Genomic DNA, 18,072 nt, shown 5'->3' on the forward strand with positions numbered 1-18,072 from the left:
CCACTCATAAAGGTACAGGAATTGTCCTCAAGTAATTTGTACTCTGTCCAAGAAGGTACAAAATTGTGTTCTGGCAAATGGACAAACCACATTGTTAGGCAGTCCATCCGGTGAAAGATTAATGTCAATTAGTGTAGGAACTTTAGAATTGCTTTTAAAGCTTTTCCTAACATAAAACAAAAAAATGGAACTGTATTTTATTCGTAAATTCGCCATATCGTCTGTGGTTACTATCTAAATTTGCGTTGAAATAAGCAACAGTTAGCCGACGCAGGTAATCCATAAACTCAACTATCTTCAATTCTATCAAGCCACTACAGCAAATTGGTATACCGAGAACCACATCGAACAGACGAAGGTATAGGTAGCAGTATAAAGCAGAGCATTGGAAACCTCCCTTCATTCGCTCCAACAAAGCCTTATTAGGTTGTGTTGCACGATGCAAGATGCGCCCGGCGTCAATCGATGTGGGTAACCATGGCAACGGCCGCCAACCCACAACCAGACAAGCAGTTTAGACGACACGATTTGGACACGATCGTTGCGACGATTCTAAAATTACAATATGTATTTTTTTTTATTGATAAAATAGTACCTACATAATATTTCTGAGAAAAAAAAACACAAAGACTATAATATAAATGACTAAACAATTGACAGCTCGAGGACAGCCTCCGCCTGCGCTCTTCATTCAAATCCATGGTGCTCTATTGATTTGAAATTGGCATTACTTAATTAAATTGGAATTATAACTGGCAGCTTCAACTGTTGACTCTTGACTGCAAGAGCGGTCCGTGCAAGTTGATAACTGGGTAACTGCTCCACCAGTCCGTGTATGGCGGGCCTTATAGGTAGTTTCGCCATGTCTGTCCGTCCGTCCGTCCTCACTTAATCTCAGTGACCGTTTTTGGTACTGATATGTATATCAATCACACCGACATAGTGCAAGAATAAAAAGTGAAAAAAATAGAAGAGTTTATAAGAGGGTATATAAGAGAGTACATAGGAGAGTTCATTAGAGAGTAAATAAGAGGAGTACATAAGAGAAGCACATAAGTGAGTTCATAAGAAGCGTACATAAGAGAGTTCATAAGAGAGTATATAAGATACTACATAAGAGAGTACATAAGAGAGTTCATAAGAGGATACATAAGAGAGTACATAAAAGGAGTATATCGGGTGTGTCGTACCTTAATCACATTAAGTTAATTACGTTAATACAAGCTGTTGATCCGTGCAATATTCAAGGACGTAATTATATTAATGATTCTCAACAAAAAAATTGGTACGATCAAGTCGGACGCCGATCGTACGGTCTAAAAACTGACGGGGCCCACGCAAAATTGGCAAACTATACACAGATGAATGGGATCGTCGCTTCCAAAGTTCCTGGCTCTGACGTCATTGTTTATTTGACATGTTTCACTATGGTTTCCAGTGTTTCGAATGCGTCTGTTAGTCATCAGTACCAGTGTGTGATTTAGAACTTTTAGGTACGCTACAAACGTCTGTTTTGTTTTAAACAGTGATCATTGTGCTATAAATAATCGCAAGGCAATAGCATCTAATATCTTTTTTGGATATGCGTTTATAGAACATTTTCTAAATTAGAAGACAAGAACATTGCACCTATACTTTGCAATCGCAATTAAAACGGAACCCAGAATGATTTTATTAGAGTCCATGCCTGTAAGGAGCTACTGAAACTAAGAGTGTCCTTTGCCGAGTACTGCTGAAAGTACGAAAACCTTACCAAGGTCTAGACTTTGAATGGTACCTATATGCTACAACAGATGTCACGTAAGTATATGAACATCTGTGGAAAATATTGGAATTATTCACTTTTTAACTGAATTTACTGAAACTGCAACATTATTGGAAGTTCGTTCCCTTCTTATGCGCATACAAATAGCTTTTATACCAACTGTCTATGTGTGGAAATTATATTTCTCATAAGTACTAAAATTCTGCCCATGATTGTGCCTGCGTCACGTGGGAGTTAGGTACATTCATCATCTTTCGAGCAACTATGTTGGGATCGGCTTCCAGTCTAGCCTGATGCAGCTGAGTACCAGCGCTTTACAAGGAGCGACTGCCCATCTGACCTCTTCAAGCCAGTTACCCGGGCAACCCAATGCCCCTTGGTTAGACTTGTGTCAGAAAAATTGCATTGGTATTTGACAGGCCTAGAATCGAACAAACGCGCTCATATTTGAGAGGTTGATTACAAGTGAAATCAACATCACTAATTAAATATCCACTATTTTATCTAGGTACTGTTGAGATTAATTCAAAAGCTAAACTATGAAAATGAATAAAAAGTGGGTCCTTACGTCTTCATTGATAAATATCAGTGTCAAAGTTAACTTACTATTGCTATTACCGAATTATCAATATCATTTTGAACCCCATAAATTGCCGAAACTCATCAGGGGTTACGTAGTCAAATCCGCGCTCACGCCTCCTTGTTTCCATTCCATCCAAATCCCAACGGAACCAGCTTTCAATAGAACGTTCTGGAAAATCTAAAACAATGTCTTCCTCGATCGTGATCATATCTGGAAGAGTCTAATTTGCAATAAAATTTTTAGTATCTTCGGAAAACGTGCACGGGAGTGTACTTTCAGATAGAATATGGGCACTGAAATGAACGGAAAGTCGATATTCTTTTGTTACAAAGAATCGTGTGCTCAGGCATTCATCATTTCGATTTGAGAACGCTAATTGTGACGAAGAGCTTTGAACGAAGGTCTCCAGAGCTTCGCCTATTACCATAGCATATTTATTCGATACTTATTAACAAGTACAGCAAAAATATGCTTTATATACACCCAATATTAGTATTAAGAGATTTATTTGATTGGTAAAACATTGCATAACTTATAACTTACCTTCTATATACGGGCTTTATTCAGAAGATTAACAACAACCCAATGTTTTTTTTTTTTTAAGAACACACATTAAGCAAGTTCTTGCCTTACCTATTTCAATTTAGCAAACCGCTCTCCCCCTGCTAGTTGTGATTTTCATTTGAATCCGTAATAAAGACAGCGTCAGCGTCATTTTACCCCAGTTTCGAATTTCACAATACAAGGGAGGCTTTGTCCAACATCTTTACTCTGATTACTGGGGTTGCAGAAACAAATTAAAGGGATATTTATTTCGTCTAGTAAAATAAAGATAGTAGTCTGGTTAGGATATGTTTTTTATTTTATTCTATGTACTTGTCTATAGTTTTAATACCTAATGATGTATTTATTTATTATAATTGGGGGCGCTCACCTACGCTATCCCACTGGTTTTTATATGTACCTAGCTACACGCAATTGTGCAGCCTCTGTTGGAGATCTAAAGCTGAATAAATAAGGATATATTTTTCACAGGCTATTTACCCAAATACCTATATACTGTATTTATTCGTACCTAAATGAAAACATGAAACTAGTAGCTACACAAATTAGGAAACAACGTGAACACAGTGAAAATTAATACAATACCTGCGCTAACAACAAACGAATCTAAACAGACACAATACAGTGAATTTTCAGAAGAGCAATGATAATGGAAAACCAGGAATTATTTCAAATGGAAAATAATTCAAATAAGTTATAGAAGGTCTACAGGCCGTCTTGGTGACTTGAATACACTTAAACCTACGTATGTGAATGTTTCTTCCTTATATTCTTTTCGGGTTGACCTAGAATTTCCCCAAAGCAAGCCAATCTGATAGACAGCGATGTTACACTACAATACAGCGCCATACCGTGCTAAGCAGCCATCCAGGCTTTTCCTGAATTCAGTCGTTTAAAAATCAAAGCTAACGACAAAATGAGTCCGATTGAGTGAGTATAAAAATAATGTATCGACACTCCAAGCTGTGTTGCATTCTTTCTTTAATTTCTAAATACAATCTTGAGCTTTTTGATAATCTTAATTAAGTACTAATTTCAAGAGAAAAGGTAGGTATTGTCTTTTGTTCCAGTTTATTTTGTTCGAAATTACTGTTATTCATACTCCTAGCGACCAGATTAAGTTCCTTCATCAATAATTAATTATCATCAAGAAGCAAGTTGAAATGTGGACGCGAAATATTCAAATGCAAGGTTGAAACCGTAGCCATACCGACTTAATTGTAAACCTAGCAGGTATTATGTTCGCTATAAATTGTTATTCATGAAATCAGTAATGAGCAATCCTGAGCAATCCTGCCATCTGTTCATATATCTGGAAGTTTGGTACGTGGATCAATAAATACTTAGGAACTAACATCACATGTAAATGTCGAATCATTCGGGAGATGTTATGAGCTTACGGTGATCATCTTCATCATCTTTTCCCAACTATGTTGGGGTCGGCTTCCTGTCTAACCGGATGTAGCTGAGTACCAGTGTTTTACAAAGAGCGACTGCCCTATCTGACCTCCTCAACCCAGGTCCCAGTTATAGACTTACGGTCTGTACTTAAAAAACATTTGGTATCTACTCTTATTATCTATCTACTGATTTTAGACCATAGTATTATTTAGCACTCCCCAGAAAAAAAATTTTGCTTGAAAAAAGGAAGCTGCAAACATAGATAGGTACCTAATGAATAATAATAAATTAAGTGTTCACAATACCTGTCGTCTTTCTTTACCGTTGCCGTCGATTTACTATCATCGGAAACATTCGAATAAAAACGGATTACTTATTTAACAGCATCCATTACAAGAAAATGACGATTTAATTTTTCCCGCGAAAACTTGGATCTTTAAACGCGAGTATGTCAAAGAACTAAAAACAAATCTAAGTCTTGTATAATCTATAGGTACCTATTTTGAAGACATAAATGGACCATTTAATTCAATACCCGGCGTCGTTAAATATATTTTTTTAACTTACTTATAGATAAATACAGAAGCCCTCAAAAGGCAACAATACGCTACGGATATTAAGAAAAAAAAATAAAAGACCCACCCCTCGATATTTGCAGAGGGTGGCAACCACAGACTAACTAAATAGGGAGGATTACGCCGGCTGCCATCGATTGCTAGTGCCTGTCGTGTACATGTGACAAGAAACACCTCTCTTATTTCTCTCTTATTACAAGTTTAAAATGAGTGTAACATCTCTCGAAGAACAGCCTTCGGTGCGTTTAATTAAAAAAGTGCTATTTTCATGCTTTTCACGAATATATTTGGTTATAAAATTCGGTGATTACCACACACCGTGAGAATTGCAATTTGTGCAAGTGTGAGTGAAATAGAAATGCAAATTAGTTCTACACATCAGTGCCTGCAATTAATAGATTGAAGTATATTATTAACAGTGTGTTGTGTTGTTTGCAAAAGCGCCTGGTAAAAAATAAAAGCAACATGTCACGTTTCATTAAATTTTTCATCACACCGCTTGAACGCTTTGTTTTATTTGTCGCATACCATTACAAGTAAATAATTTCGCTAAATTATTGACATTATTTACAAACTTTTGGCTTTTTATCAGTAACCTAATTTGAGGTAAATAAAAAATAGTTTTTAATGATTGGCAATTCTGAATATTGTATAAGCTGTGGAAGAACCGTTCAAATACTTTTATAAAAGTAGGATACTAGAAAAGGAACTCACTAGAAAAATCAAATAATATACGTAATCCCACAAATAATAGGTAATAAGTTTCATTTAAAGCTTATTAAAAATGTAAATTATGTAATCGATTTATTAACTCTGGCATTCACTTGACTTTAAAAATTCTACATTAGTTTTTGAACGCACTACAGTTGAATGTTGCATGGGTAAAAATATAAATAAAAATACGGTAGAATCAATCATATTTATATAACCTAAATATATTTTATACACATTCTTCTGATGTTATATTTAAAATAAACAAATGTTAAAATGTTGAATAGGTTTTTATGTACAAAAACATATAGCTATTTTTTATTCGAATTTCCCATTTTACTTCCATAAGCTTGAATGCATTCTTTAAAACTCAGCTATAAAAAGCTATTCATCAAACAAACTTAAAATGTAATGAAGTTTACAGTTACTATTGCAATCACAAGATAATTGAATTAAAGTACTTATTTCAACTTCTGTAGACGGTTCTTAATTTAATTAGAATCTGGGAAAAGTGCATTCAATATGTGGCAACACATAAAACCAGTCACGTCACTTCTCGACGTTAGTGTGGGTGCGTTGTGCGTGCGTGCGTTCATGAATTTGTGAGTGCTTTTTCATGTTTGTGTGTTTTTCTGACGCCGTTTGTGACTTGTCTGTCATCCCTCTAATTTTGGATTTTATCACTAAAACCCTTCAAACTGTCGTCTTTGGGTATGTAAACTTTACTTATCTACAGACATTCATTCATAGGTTACCCAAAACATTGTATTATTGTATTGTTAAACGTGTAACCTGTCGAGCAGGCGTTGTCTGCGGTCAGTGGCCATAATTCCAAATAGTGATAGAGTCACTTTAAATTGGGTGTTTTTCGGTATATTAGGCTATCGATCGTGTTATCTGCGAGCCGGTTATCTTGCGATTCTAAGTGTAGCTCGTGTTATTATCTCGGTGCGGGGGCTAGGCGATCGTATCGGCGGGTATGAGCTAACAGCCTATAAAACTCAGTCGGCTTTTTGATGCCGGTCGGTGTACTAGTGTTCGCGCGTCTAAGCATGAAATTATAATGGTGGGGGTAGTGTTGTCTGTCTGTTTGTTTTGTGTGGTGTGTGAAGTGAGCTAAGTGGTTGTTCTGTTGCAGGCCGGCAGGATGCTAAAGTTCATACGCGGCAAGGGCCAGCAGCCCTCTGCTGAGAGGCAGAAACTTCAGAATGAACTGTTTGCCTTCCGCAAGGTATGTACCTAGCATGCATTCATTTGTTTGTGCACAGATAATGCTGCACTTTAGAAAGTCCAATTCAAAAGTTGATTCAACTCTGACAAACTTTCTATCTGAAGCTGACAACAGGTTATTGTTTTGAAAATTAGCAACACAAGTTTCTATATTTATCAGTTCTCAAACAGTGATGCATTATGTCATTCTGATAGCGGTGCATTTTTTAGCTTATCAACGCATACAAGAATGTACTTACTTCAAATCTTTTGGTATTAAAATTGTCACGTTTGTTATTTATCATTGACAAACATAAAAACAAAAACTATTTTACTATTGAAGACAAGACATGGCTGTTCAAGTGTCATTTATAGAATTCTACTATTGATAAAATTAATTGATAGCCTAAATAATCCAACCATTGTAAAACAAGGATGAGTGTAGAACTCGAAGTGATAAAACACTTCAATTTGTACTAAACACAGCAATATCTGTCCATCTAGTAGTTATTCTAGTACTTTGTTTAAAAGTACACAATAACAACAATGGTTCTTAAAGACATAAAAGTGTATTCACCTGTTGCACTCATGTAGGTGATACTTTATGCTCAACTAACTTCTGTTTTTAAGAATAAATAACTTCTTTATTATATAAAAACAAAAACTGATATTAGCTCAACTTTTGAAAATTGCAAATTTTTTAAAAGAGCAACTTGTTTAAACACAATTACAATTATTTTAGCTAACTTTAAAATAGATAGAAAAACTTAATAAACTTCAAAAATTCAGAAAGTGCATACCTAACAATCATATCGAGTCTATAGTGCATTTTATTGGCCTGAGTTGCAGCGCATAAAACAAAAACTCCTATTTACTCTATGACATAATGATTGCACTGTGAGAATTCACTACAATGACTTATTATGACGCATTTCATATTCAATAAATAATACTCCTTTGAATATCAAACTTTTTTACGTTAAGAAATGATTAATGTTTTATGTGTAACTAATTGTTGTAGCTAATCTAGTGTAAGCATGTCTGATAAGTTTGGGTATGTAGCTGTTTTAGCAAATTATTATGGCTTATGACCTTCTAAGGAACTTTACAAAATACCTAGTCAGGGTGGTACACACCCTGACTAGTATTTTTATTATATTATTATATGGTATTTTGTAAAGTTCCTTTCAGTAATCAAGGTAATTGTTATACATTTTAGTGATGTAAATTAAATGATACTTACTTTGAAGAGACGAGTTGTGATGTTGACTTCAGTTTTTTGAAATCATTTTTGTACATAAAATACAGTAAAAAAAAAATTTACTTTGTGCTTAAGGACAACTTATACAACCTATTTCTAGCATTTTTTTTTTTCAAATAATTGTCTATTTGTAACTTTGTAACACACAATAATTATAACTTAAAGAAATGAGTCACAAGCCACAGTTACCCATTTAAAATTTAATAGGTACTTTGTAAAAATACAAGGCCCCGAATACTAGAGATAACAGGTATGTTAGATTACAAAATTGTTTGTTCTTGTTATCGCCCTTTATTATTTGTTTTCTGATTAGATGTAGCACATAATTTTTACAGTTAAAGTACCTGAATTTTCGTCCAAAATGGGCCATGGTCGATGTTACGACACTCAGTTATCATGATTCATTAGGTTTGCAGAAACATGTTGGCTTAGGTTCCTATGTAGTAGATTATAGACCAGTAAAGATAAGTGATAAGGTTCAGCAAATAATTCATTTCAGTAATATTTGTAGTTGCTTAGCTTGGTATAAAAGAATTGTTTAGGCCAGTTCTATAATATTTCAAAAAAATACGAGCGGTCTCGAGGAGTAGCTTTTGTACCTACTAAGTAAAACTCCGGTAAGGACATCCGCGCCATTATTTTAACCGCAAACTCACGTACGTAGCACGACCGCGATCTTCCAAAGACCGTTCTAAAATGCACCATAACGTTGCAGATTCACCATCACATAGAAGGTCAAATCCAACATTCTTAATTTAAAATGATTACAAAACCAATCACAGTCCCGTTCATATTGTTTACTACAATGACGAGCAATTCATAAAAGCCATCAGCATTAATAATATTGTCTATTGGACGTTCTTCGAAGCAAACCTCTTTCTTATTGGAATCTATTGATGATGACGGTCCTAATTGTGCGATGACACCATGAATATTGGAATCAAGGTCGACATATTGTTTCGAATTAACATTCAAGTGTTATGACGATAGACAATCTATAGCTTATAGGTAGCTAAACGGGTTTCATGAGTTAATGAACTCTTGAATTGTTTGCTGTTCTGTTTTAGTTTGAAAATTTTGATGTTATGCTAAAGTGCTGGTTTGTTTTGAGTGTCTAGACTAAAACAGATGTTTAGATAATTGTTTTTTATTATATGTGTTAATAAAAGGCATATACACAAGTTGATGTGTGAAAGATGTTCCATTTATGTGGTTATTCTTTAAGTGATTATACAGTTGTCCTTAAGTAGCTGTCCCATTTAGAGTTCACGCTAAATCCTAATCGTTTGTTAAGCGATGTCAACAACCCATTCAATGAGTGTGTTAGGGTCACATAGCAACCTCGTTTAATACGAGGCTACGAAGACTGTCAATTACAGCAAACCTATAATGAAAGATTTTTCGGGACTAAAAATGATCCTTGATATAAACTCTTATGTTCTAGAGCTTGTTACTAATAAATACATAACTAAACAATATAGTAGGAGCGTTATCGTACTTTATCCGATAGCAGCAGATAATGTGGTACAATCGATATTGTGCCATTTGTCACCAATGCAGTAGACTTAGTACTTATTACCTATGTATTGTCTTTAGAAGGAATATTTGTTGTTTTCGTTAGGGGCAAAGATATAGCTGCTTATAGTTTTTAGTCCAAAATTGCCATCCAATGACCCTGATCTACATCCTCTCTCAGCTCTATTATCTCCTCAAACGTTACCTTCGACCATTCAGCAGAAGCAATAAAAACGCCTGAACGGAAAATTTACTACTACACGACAATGTTTGTCAACAAAGGAACAAAATCTGTCACTGTCTCAACATGCTGTGTACATAATGTACTATGTAGGTTGGTTTCTTTGCCAACAATCATACGTGTTTTCCATATAGAGGCCTCCCGGGTACTCTGTACTGATCTCCTTCGCCAAATGGTGTAAAAAATTAATTGCCTCATGAACCAAGCTTTTGATAAGTTGAACACCTGGTCAATTTCGACGACTATTGATTAATGGGTGTTCAAAACGAGTAATGTTGTCCACTTCAGTTTGTTTCTAAAATGTAATCTATTTTCATTGTTTGGTTCGCTGAATTTTGATAAGTTTGTTCTCGGAGTCGTGAAGCCTATATCTAAATTACTTTCAAAGTTCTAAGCCTTATTTAATTAATCTAAAGGCCTTGTGTTTTTCAATTTTCTCCTAAGTGAAATGCCAGGCTTAATAAGACTGAATTCCCGATAGAATCTCTGAAGAATAAAGACATTTGAATTGATTAAAATTTTACCACAACAACACAGCTCGATAAGAACTATAATAATCGTTTAGGAGCACTCAATCGTTTAATATCTCCATTATTTGTCCTGGCTTTGCAGTGTTTAGTCACTATCTGGATCGAGGTGCAATAAACGCCGCACCCTTCGACTGGCCGTTAATTTTTATCGATAACTGATAATAAGTATTTATCACCTTTCTAAGAAATGAATGTTCGGTAAATGGGCTGCGTTATTTATGGTATGAATAATACTCGATATGTATGTGTATCGATATGTCGTGTGCATACCTATTCTTGTTTGTTGCAAGCTTGTTTTGTTTCGACTGCATTTTGTAAACATTGTAGGTAAATGTTGAAAAAAATACTTACCTTTACAATCTGCAGAAACTTTGAAGAGTTGTGTACACTCATGCGTTGCATGCAATATTAATCTTAAGAGACGAATGACATACAAATATCAGAAAATAAGGAACCGCAAAATCTTTTCATAATGCATCCAATTTACGAACATGCAACGCCAAATAAAGTCACATAAAATCCCATTCATAGGAAAACATTCGCGCTTATCGGCGAAGTAACAAGGCACTAGAACTTCGTCGGGATCTCGGAAGACGGAAATTTTAAGTGAATTTCTTCGTCGTAGCCCAAGTTCTGCGCACCATCGTGTCCAACTTTGTTATCAGTGCCCGAGCCAGTTTACTTAAACTTGAATGCTAACTGTTGTAGACTTGCATTCACTAAATATAATGCTGAGAACTTTACGATAAGGGTTGCTACTTGTTATGCAGTTTGGAAGTTACTGGAATACAGTGCTGTTGGTTAATTTATCGCTTATTTTGTGTGTTCGATCTACTTTTACACGGCAGTCTGCTCCTTTAGCCAGTCTCTAAATGTATTGTATTCGATTCGCATTTATTTTTGCATCACCTCATTGCAGGGTCTCTATGCGAATTCAAAAACATTTGCGCCGGCGTTCATTCAATTGGCTTCCAAATGATCATTTATAATACAATCGTATATTCTATTAAAGTGAATAGCTCTCAATTTCGATGATACTGAACAAATGGAGTGCAAATTGTGGTTTTAATTAATTGCTGAAATTCCGGTCACGGGTATTAATAAAGTGCAGCTGCCAAAAGCTAGCTGAGCAACCGCAAACGATTTGCGGCCAGACGAAATTATTGACAGTACTTCTCTCAATTCTGTGGCTGTCATTTAAATTTGATTGTTCACCATTTATTCATGGGGAATTAAATCGTGTTGTTCTTACTGGATCTCGAGTGTTGTGTTGAGTATAATCAGGGCAATACTCTTGTAGCTACAGAGATTACCTCCGTAATCCAATTGTTGACATGACATCGTCGACACCAATAGACATTACTGATATGAAGATAACGAACGGTTTACTCTTGCAGAAAATACTACTAAACACGGTCGATTCGTTGTAAGTATAATGTAACTATGGTTAGACAAATGTTTGGAACATTAAAAGTGGAATTTGACGAGGCTTTTCCGCAAATAGATGTTGTGACGTAAATGTGATAGCCAAATTACAGCTTTCACGAGATATTAAAATGCAATTTAGTGTTATTATGCCGCTAATGCTTGTTTAGTTTATAAACTATAAAGATCATTCGACACGTATCACAATAAACAGTACTAAAACACTTGCTCAGGTTAGCAACATTTTTTTTGCGTTTTAAATGTATGTTTCTTTAGTGGTAACAATTTAGATTTTTTCTTCAAGTGTTACCTATAGATTGAAAGCGTAGATTCTTACTGCTGATATTGACTCACCGTGAGAACTGGTTTGACATGCTCTGTACCTGTCACAGGTTTAATAAAGGATTATATAATCGACAATCAGGTACATGAGTACTTTAGTTTTTCTATCGCTTCCATACAACCGACGTTTCTTGGAAGAGTACTCGTATTTGACGTAGTAATAATTTCGTAATTGTGCTATTTCGATGTTCAGAAATGCTCTCTTTTGTTAGCTCGTAATTAGAGCAAGTTATTGTAGGCATCGTTACGAATAAACCATTACGTATGATGTAACTGAATGCCGATCTATAACGTCATCGAAAAAGGATTTATGCAAATGTCATTGGTCATAGGACTTCCCCTCGGTTTTGGTCGTTTAATTTTCCTTGTATTTAACGTAATTTACATGTTATTTTAAATTTGGATTTATTTTCTTGTCTAATAAGCGTAATGTCGATGAAAATGTATTAGTACACTGGGACATGACGTGCTATTTACTCTTGGATGCGAGCTGTAATTTTCATAATTTTGCTTGCAAAGTAGGTAAGTACCTTATATGAAACATCAAGTTAATGGCAATTTGAGCCAACATTAGATTTACAACAGGTTACATTCTAACTTTCAAGTCTTGCCGATGTACCTACCTAATCATCGCTTTGCATGTAAGAATATTCGCATAAAGGCGAGGTCAGACTACGGTAGACGGTTAGCAACAAACTCGTCCTAGGTGCCGCGCCCTCAAGCTGGGAACAAAGGCGGTGTATTATGTTAATTTTATAACTAGAGCTGAGCTTGTACCTTATATCTAGGTACCTATCAATACTATAGAGGAAAAGCATCTAATTTGCATTGTGCACTGTGCAGCTCAGCAAACCAGTGCATACACGCCATTACAAATGCTCTGATTAAAACATTGTGAACTACGTGCAACTATGAATTTAGTGTCAAAGCGAAAACTGTGTGCTCTACGGTTAATTTGTCAATACAATACCTGCCTGTCTCATGCATGACATTTCTATAAAGTTATTCATTTACCACAAAGTTTAATCTATGTATTTTAATTTTATGGTTTACCTTAGGCAGTCATCTACTGAGTTAAACTTACATCATAATAGGTATTGTGCAGTTGTATGAACCTACTTACTCAAATGACCGGGTTTTTGCCGTGAAATTTTCATTGCATAGACATACTTGCATGCATAATTTGCTATTGCACTTCATTGAAGACACGCAAAGTTTAATCTGTCACACCAACCGCTGGCGATCATATCTCACGGAATCTTTATCGCTCATTCCACGAAATCATTGCATCATTTCCAAATTTCATATTTCCGAGATTTTAATATTTTTAGAGTATTCATAGTTTGAAAAGACTTACCTATGTCTTAAGGATAATCTTTTGCTATTCTTCACCAAACAATATTTCTACAAAGTTTCGACCTAAGACAAAAAGCTTTTGACTTAAACAGGCCGCTATATTCAGGTCAGGCTGTACCCACGCCCCTTTCTTGGAAACCTTGTGGTAGCCTTAGGCGAATCCCAAATAACAGGTAGACCCGTTTCGCAAATTCTGCGATCAATATCGCTATTCCTTTTGTTTGAAGGCTAATGTCTTCTCCTGGGCTTGCTAATTTTAGTACTTCATTTAGTTCCAAAAAATATGCTGTTGAAAAAAAAATCGCTGACTTATCCTCGTCTTTCGTTTTTGTTGACACTTTCAACATTTCATGAATGTATCTTCGATAAAAGGAAAGTCATACATTTGCAGCGTGTACAGATTACTTATATAACCTTTCAATGGTCAGGCGATTCGTTTGGTTCTGAGTTAACCACAGAACACTTATGCGTTACATTATAGTCCAGTTAATTTTGACATTTGAAGTTCACAACAACGAGATCGTTTAAAATATAATAACAAATAAAATTTCAAAGTTCCCCATGTTTCCTAAACGTCCCCCGGGATAGCGCCCATAGTAAAAGTTATTCCTTATTACTAGAGCTATCGTTTGATACCAATTTCGTGCCTGGCCGCTGATAGCCCAGGAACCACCATTGTAATTATTACTCATATAAAATAACCAAGTCAGCTAATTCTTCAATTTTTCTAATCCTTAAATCAATTGGAACTATTACATTTTTAAATCCCTACACCTCGTGCATCAGACTCAGAAATACTATTCTAATATGTTCAATTATGTAGAACTGACGAAACCACATTCCGCGTGCCAGCACAGTTGTTAGTCCGATGGGCCACGACTTGCTTCTTTTGTACTGTCCGTATGTACTCTACTTACTACTCACTAAATACATGCGCCGGAGTCGACCAGCAACATGCTTTCATAAAAAACAACTGTTCGAACAAATGCTTTATCCTATTTATAGGTTCGTGGATCAATATTAATGAGGAACCAATTGTTTGATTTTTAATGCTCGTTTATGTACGATTTAACTTTTCAAACAATTGTAAAGATTTATGAATCACCCTAAATAAATTAAAGTAAAACAGAGGTGTTGTGTTCACAATTAAATACCGGGGTAGTCATACAGCATTCAACAAAGTATCCGATGAAAATATCCATCCACCAACCGGCTGCCAAGCTGGCTTCGGCCGATGATCTGTTCACCTTTCCGAAAGCCACAAATAAATATTTAAAAATAATGCCACGTAAGCTATTGTGTACTTTAGTAACATTTTATAGCTAACTATAGACTTGTGATGCTGTCCAGACGCCGACCATTTCATTATATAGCTTTTGGTATTTTAATTTGATGATATAAAAACTCCGGAGCAGCCACACGCTCGCGCAGGATTGAGTAACAGGCCGACGTCATTACTACATGCATTATTTTGTAAACCATCTCGGACATCCATCGTTTAATATCTCTATTCAATGTTTTTATGTTCAAATGCTTTCTCATGCATAGTATTACTACGTTGTGAATGTAGTATCGAACTGTTTTCCATTTCATTTGTAATAGCACCTTTTGAACTAGCGGCAAACTTTTTATGAACGTATCGTGATGGAACTCTCAATCAAATTTCTCCCCAGCATTCCACTGAGTGTTCACGTGATAGCAACTCATCCAATTTGCCTGTACATAGTTGGTCCAACAAGGCGCGATGCTCGTTACATGGGGGCACACATCTTAACCTCCATTAAGCCGCGTCATTGCCTGAAGTGCGCGCCTCCCACGGTTTCCTACTTGCTACAGACATCACCAATTCAGGCTAACTATTATAACACACATTTGGAGATATGTTCTTACGACCCGTCCAATTCCCGAGGGTGGCATTTCCTATTTTGGTCTTCCCGTCCTGTTTCTTGATTGGGCGAGCTCGCAAGATATTTCGCCAATTTAGTCTAGTAACCGCAAGTCATTTGAATGACTTCAGTTTGCACAGTTCATCTGGTGGATATTTTTCTTACAATGGATTGACGTCTAGATATTGGTGTAACAAATGGATAAAAACTTTTAATATCCGCCTGGAGGATCAACTCGATTTAAAAAAAAATCGTATTCATTTCTACTTACTACAGATATATTATTGAAACATACATAACTCACTTAACTAACACTTAACAAGCTTGTAAGTATATGTGTTTACTCTAACAGATTACACGTTCCTCATATTTGCATTGAGGAACATTTCCGCGCCAAGTCTTTGCACGATAAGCTTGAGATTTCGGGTTCATTCACCGTCCCTAACCGACCAACCGCCATCGAAATCATCACATTATAATCGCAATATCTTATCGTAATAAAACAAATTCTAAAAAGCAAATTTACCTTTTCATACATATGCAAATATAGAATTCAAATCAGTTTACGTGGTTTCAATTCAAAAACTTTTTCTATCAATATGTTTTGCATAAAATAAACAATGTAAAAAAGCTAACAGACAATTTCATCCCACAAAAATCCTTTTCTGAACCAATCTAAATAATTATCAACTATGATTTATTCATAAATTCAGTAGAAACCAGTTTGCATACTGCAACAAAAAATAACTTAAAATCTATGAATGGACCAGCGTGCGGCATCTGTCAAATATGACATTTGACATAAAGCTAATGGCACATTGTTTAACCTTGTGTTCAGTAGAATTATTTGCAATGTTCAAATTCCTCACATTTTTGTTTCAATTGTGTGGTCGGGGCTTTTAGATACGGAATGCAATGCATGAAGTCATACCTTTTAAAGTGGTCGAAAGTTATGCTGTTTTTTTGAATGGGGTACTTAAGAATAGGAGAGATAGTAACATCCATGCAGAAATAAAATACAACATTGGCTTTTAATGTATAAAGTTGTAAAATCTTCCTTTTAATACCGAAATGATCGTAAAGATAGCTATTATGCTTATTTGATCGCAGTAAAAGGCTTATTCAAGTTGGTACGGCGCATTAAGTAAGCAATGACAATTACTGTGGGATGATCCCACAATGCCGTGGTTTTCGCATTGTGTTCGTGTATTAATGGTACGAGCGTTTCTCGTATTGCCTCTCTCCATTTTCTCTTGCTTTTTGTCAATGAATAACATTATACGTTTGGAATGTTGAGTATCGAAAATATATCTTCTTTAGTTTGGGACTTGTTAAATTATAATTTTTTGCCTTACTACTATTGCAGTCACAATATATGTCAATTAGGGAAGTGGTTCTTATTTATATTTTCCCAAGCTGAAGACGTGTAAGGTTCTCAAAACTTTTCATTATTATTATTCGTTTTTAACACAGCCTATAGCTCTACTCATCAAGTACCTACATAGGATTACACGTACATACGTTCATTGTACTATAATACGATTGATCAATGCAACGTCACGTACCAGACGTGTGGCTGTTTGATACAAAATGTATAAAAAAAATGAAAGCACTCTGAATGAGTTGCTTTTTTTAATAAAAATATTGTTTCCTTTCTATATTCAAACACTGTAAGCTTGTCTGTCTGGCTAACGGATGAAACGTTAAATCGAATTATAGAACTTTGACACGGGGCTAAGCGTTTTCAGTTTTTTCCCGCATCAAAAATACTTTTTAAAGTCTTTATGGAAGCATTTTCCCTAGAATGAAAGCAAAAATAACTAGTCCTGGTTATAGTTAATCAAATTAAAAATTAACATAATTAAAGAAGAATTTAAGTGCGCTGTTACAATGTTAAAATACACAGTTTTGTTGAACACGCACATTTACCGACTCATTTAAATTCAGCTCAAAAGCATTGAATAACCTTTAATACAATGTTCAAAATAAAACGAGTACCTTACATACCATACCTTTCACAAAAAAATATGCTATATTAACTTCAATATTTGAAGTGTACATAGTCATCACTTCGTACAAAAAATCATCCGTTACAATACATTTTTTACCACTTTATTGAACAAAAAGGTTCATAGGATTTTTACCTTTTTGTACCTCTATGCATGATGATTAAAAAAGAAGTTAGATTGTACTAGCTAGGCCTTTGTGGGCGGACGATCACCTCTGCGAAGGTCGAGCCTTTATTTATAGCCTAACAATGACATGCTCATCCTTAAACCTGTATGTCTGGACGCACTAATTTACTTCGATTTCGTATAACTAGGAATAGTTTGACATACGTTCTTTCTAAGACCTTTGTTATTCATATAATTTGAACCCTGATCATAACCTTAATGAGACTTGGGACTTTTTTTGTCATTATGCGTAGCAAAGGACCGAAGGAGAACATAATTTGAGCGTAAATCTGAGAGCGGAACGATCACAATTAAAAGCAAAGCCCATCAAAAACCAATAATAAAACACTGTCTCAACAAATTGAATCACGTACTAGAACAGACAAAATTGCACCTGTTGTACAGTTGCACAATCTGCAAGGAAGCCTAACAGTTGCCGGGATATCAGGCCCACAGGCTTTAGAAGCCCTACACCAGGTTCGATGCACTCTATCGATTCTTCTGCTAATTACACTACGTAACCCTTGTAAGCAC

At 35.4% G+C, this 18,072-nt stretch overlaps 1 protein-coding gene across 1 annotated transcript in view; it reads left to right on the top strand.

Moving 5' to 3' along the window:
* The first annotated feature begins 6,512 nt into the window (after window positions 1–6,512).
* The window catches only part of LOC110377893 (lethal(2) giant larvae protein), a 40,938-nt gene continuing 29,378 nt past the window's right edge, over window positions 6,513–18,072 (top strand). Inside the window, exons 1-2 of the mRNA XM_064040274.1 lie at window positions 6,513–6,665; window positions 6,738–6,830. Of these exons, the coding sequence (XP_063896344.1) occupies window positions 6,663–6,665; window positions 6,738–6,830 (96 nt within the window). The 5' untranslated portion in view covers window positions 6,513–6,662. The remainder of the gene's footprint in view (window positions 6,666–6,737; window positions 6,831–18,072) is intronic.

This window comes from Helicoverpa armigera, chromosome 2, assembly GCF_030705265.1.
Source record: "Helicoverpa armigera isolate CAAS_96S chromosome 2, ASM3070526v1, whole genome shotgun sequence".
In the NCBI taxonomy this organism is placed as follows: Eukaryota; Metazoa; Arthropoda; class Insecta; order Lepidoptera; family Noctuidae; genus Helicoverpa; species Helicoverpa armigera.